General features: G+C 30.4%; 1 protein-coding gene across 1 annotated transcript; it reads right to left on the bottom strand.

Annotated features, from left to right (window-relative positions):
* Positions 1-220: 220 nt before the first annotated feature.
* On the bottom strand, positions 221-1188 carry LOC126837855 (uncharacterized). The gene is made up of 2 exons (XM_050571804.1): positions 1034-1188; positions 221-818 (listed from the first exon to the last, which is right to left on the bottom strand). The coding sequence occupies exons 1-2, from the start codon at positions 1039-1041 to the stop codon at positions 221-223; spliced, it is 606 nt and encodes a 201-aa protein (XP_050427761.1). The 5' UTR covers positions 1042-1188.
* Between the last annotated feature and the right edge of the window lie 2796 nt (positions 1189-3984).

Below are 3984 nucleotides of genomic sequence, written 5' to 3'. Positions count from 1 at the left end.
AAATAACGTAAATTTCAAAATTGTAAATCATCACATATAAATAGATTTATTGACATTATTCTAAGTTAATATTAATTATACATACATTAATTGGGTGGGGTAATCAATGTTTATACAATTACTAGGTTATAATGCTACAAACGGAACAATAAATAAAAAAAATGAGTATCTAGGAGTTAAATCGTTATATACATGGAGATTTTATTATTATAGAGTATGTTTAGTGTTGACTATCGAACTTACTGATAGCTTCGAGTGCGAAGCTGGTGATCGAGTCCATGTTCGATTCTTGACCGTTCTTGCTCAACAGCGGTTTCATGTACGGGACGACGGCGCATATGGTGCTTACGATGGTGACGAGCCCGGCTACGGCCACGGTGGCGACGGCGGCGAGAACGGCTACGGCGGCGGCCACTAACACGTTCTTGATGATGGTTTTCAGACCAATGGCCTTCAGTTTGGTCACCACGTACGTAAAGCCGGCGGCGATCAACTTCTTCGGCACGGTGATCTTTTCGACGATCGTGGCCAGTCCGGACTCCAAGAGCGGCCACAACAGTTGCAACTTGCTGAAGGCGACTTCTTGCGGAGGCGGTGGTGGTGGTGGGTAGTACACGACTTTGTCGATGTGCGAAACCGGCCGGACCACAGTTTTGTGTGCGTAAGTGCTGTCGGCCACGGCGTCCACCGCCGAGTCTACTTGCGGGGATGCAGCTTTTGCCGCCTCCTTGTGGGCTTCTATGATCACGTTGGCGGTGTCCTGTACCTTGACGGCCATTGATGCGGATACGGCCAAAGCCAAGACGAGAGCGAAGGACCTGCAAACACAAAATACAATTTAAAAAAATCATTAATATTATTAGACCATGACTTATAATATTTGAGAACTTATAGAAATCGGGTCTATAAAAATAAAGTCATGATTTAATGGCCGAAACCGATAAATCGAAAAAATGCGTTTAACTCGTCGAGTTTTCGTTTTCGTTACAATATAAAAACATAATAATAGTAATAATATTTGTATAGTACTCACTTGAACATTTTGAAATTTGTTTTGAGTACTGGCTGCGCTACTGGAGCTGTGTGTGTTTTCAAAGACAACTGGAGGAGTGATGTGCCTTTTCGAAATGAGCACTGGCCCTTTTATAAGGGACCTCTCTTGGCTGTTAGGAAATCGAACGACGGCCTACGTACATGCCCGTTCCCCCGTCCAAATTTCCCATTAAAGGGAAAATACATTATTTCGAAATTTTGTATGACGCCTAACATTAATTGACATCGCTATTAACACAACGTGTTAACCGTTGGAATTCGCGGGTTACCCATTACACATTGTTAAATAGTTGTTTACATGCAAATATTTTGGTAAAACGTTTATTATAAACGATTATTGCTAATGGACTGGCGATTGAACATTGTTTATGACACTTACACTTGTACACTAGTTTAACCGTATTTTCAGATTCGAGTTCGGTTATAATTATCGATTGAAATGATAATATTAAATGTATTTTGTGAGATTGTATAAATATTACAAATCGAGAAAATCCGAATATTATTATTTGTAAAATACATCAAATTTACCAAAACTGTCTACTTAAGTAAAGTAAAATAGATCATATTTATCATAAGCAGGCGCATATACTTTATATTTTTTACTAACAGTTATTTAGTTATATTATACACATATAACTTTTTTTTTAACGTGAAAGTAAAAATAAAGTTTATTGAATAGACTGAAAAATACGTTCTTGTTATTAAGGATTTTTAGAAAATATAGGTTTTATAGATCTTACTAGTTAATATAATTAATCTATAAGTGTATAGATAATACCAAAATCAAAAAGCCATTTTATTAATAGATGAATTATTTTTTCTATTTATACCTAGTTCTACAAGTCGGTAATAAACGTAGAGGTACAAATGAATAATTATCAGTTGAGATATGAAAAGTTAAGCTATGATAAAGTTTTAACGAATCATTAATACTTAAATTTTACAATATGAATTAAAATTTTCTGAACATTTTCGAACCGAACCTTTAAATAAATAATTAAACGATTGAATGATTGATTGTTGAAAAATCAATCGTATTTAGTAATAGGGTGGATACAATTAAGGTTGATTGTCTGTTTATGAAAATGTATTGTCATAGTTACCCATATATCATAATTAACAATATAATGAAAATATTTGTATTGACTGTCGACTGTTTTGAGTGATTCACTCACACATAGCAACCTGGAAATTGACTACGGTCAAAGTGTAATTTTCCCCTTTCTGGGGGGGTTTTCCTTAATAAAAAAAGAAGTTTGGCTACAGATGTTTAAGAAAATTATACATGTTATAGTTCCATTCTAGATCTACCTTTGGTTTAATTTTCATACATAAATCCCTCAAACTGCTTGAAAAAGTGAAATAAAGAAAAAATGTCTATTCTTTCTAGGGGATAGGTTTTATGACATTTTTTGGTTTGTCAATGTTTATCGGTAGTACTATATATTAAGATCTATACAAATTTGGAACTAATTTGACTATTACAAAAATAAAATTACGGAGCGCAGTAAATTTAAGTTGATATATATGTACATTACGTTGGTGTTTTTCACTATTTTTAAGAAGAAGGTGTAAAAACTTTTAATTTTTCATCCAATTAAGTACCTTATATTCTGATCTATAGAATTAATACTCAAATAGATCGATTCAGTGGCTTAAAATATATGAGTACAGATACATACAAAAATTTAAATAAAAAAATAAAAGCTCATCAATGTAAAAAAATACCTTCTCAGCTAAGCATCGAAGCTTTAAATTGGAACCGATTAAATTGAGTATGTCACTGTTTAAAATTAAAATACATAATTTTGTAAATAATAGGTTCACTATAAAATATAAATTATTTAATTTAATTTGACTTATAACACATTTAATATCTTATGAGTTATGACATATTATTGTATTTTAACAAAATTGAATATTTGATACAAATAATATACAATATGAATTATGATTAATATAGCATAATTATTATAGCTAAATTTTCGTTTAATCGTGTCGGTTATTTTTTAAGGTTCCGCCTATTTAAATTTTCTTGTTTGAAATAGATAAATACTATTAGAGTAAATTAAGTTAATATATAATATATTAATATGTATATAGTAGAGGTCTCTATTACACGTGTATTCGATTACACGTGAAACCCGTGTAATTAACATACATGTGTAATTTTAAATACACGTGTATTCAAAAAAATTTATTTTTGTTATTAATTTTAGTTTTACGTTTAATATCACATCTATTTAATTATACGAACTCAAACACAAGTATAATTGTGTAAATACGTTAACTCAAACTAAAAATGTTAACAAAATATTTTTTTTTTAAATACACGTGTATTTATAATTACACGTTTAAAATCACAGGCACTAGTATATAGCGGCATTTCATGCAACGAAAATTCAGAGTATAAAATAAAACCTAACACATTATCAATTGGAAAGCTAAATTTGGACCTTTGCTTACAGAGTTCTGGACTACACATTGGAAAAAAATGTTCTACTCGTTAAACTTGGTCTAGGTACAAAATAAAATAAAATATTATAGGTATTTTTTTTAAAAATATTTATTAGGTATATCATGAATATCCATTAAACAAAAAAAAAAAAAGACTGGTCGATAATAACTATCAAGTTTTGAACAAATTTGTATGGATTTATTAGCATTTTGAGAAAAAGGCTGACGGAAAAGCTATACAACTATCGTTAATATTAACAATTATTAATGCTTTTTTTAATTTTAAATAGATAATCATTTATTATGTATATATATATATGATAATGAATTATAGTTGTGCTGATTTTGTATACCTGTAGCTAGTCAGTGAACTTTTACTTCAAGTTTTATTATAAAATTAAACAGCATTCTAAAAAGTAATTTAAATATCTTCTTGAACAATTGAGATTTTTTAATTCTGATTCGTTTTAT

Source organism: Adelges cooleyi, unplaced genomic scaffold (assembly GCF_023614345.1).
Source record: "Adelges cooleyi isolate 19-005CV unplaced genomic scaffold, UGA_ACOO_1.1 ACOO_flye_CR_arks_rails_tigmint_CR_PRNA_30, whole genome shotgun sequence".
In the NCBI taxonomy this organism is placed as follows: Eukaryota; Metazoa; Arthropoda; class Insecta; order Hemiptera; family Adelgidae; genus Adelges; species Adelges cooleyi.
This window is presented reverse-complemented; position numbering and strand designations above follow the sequence as displayed.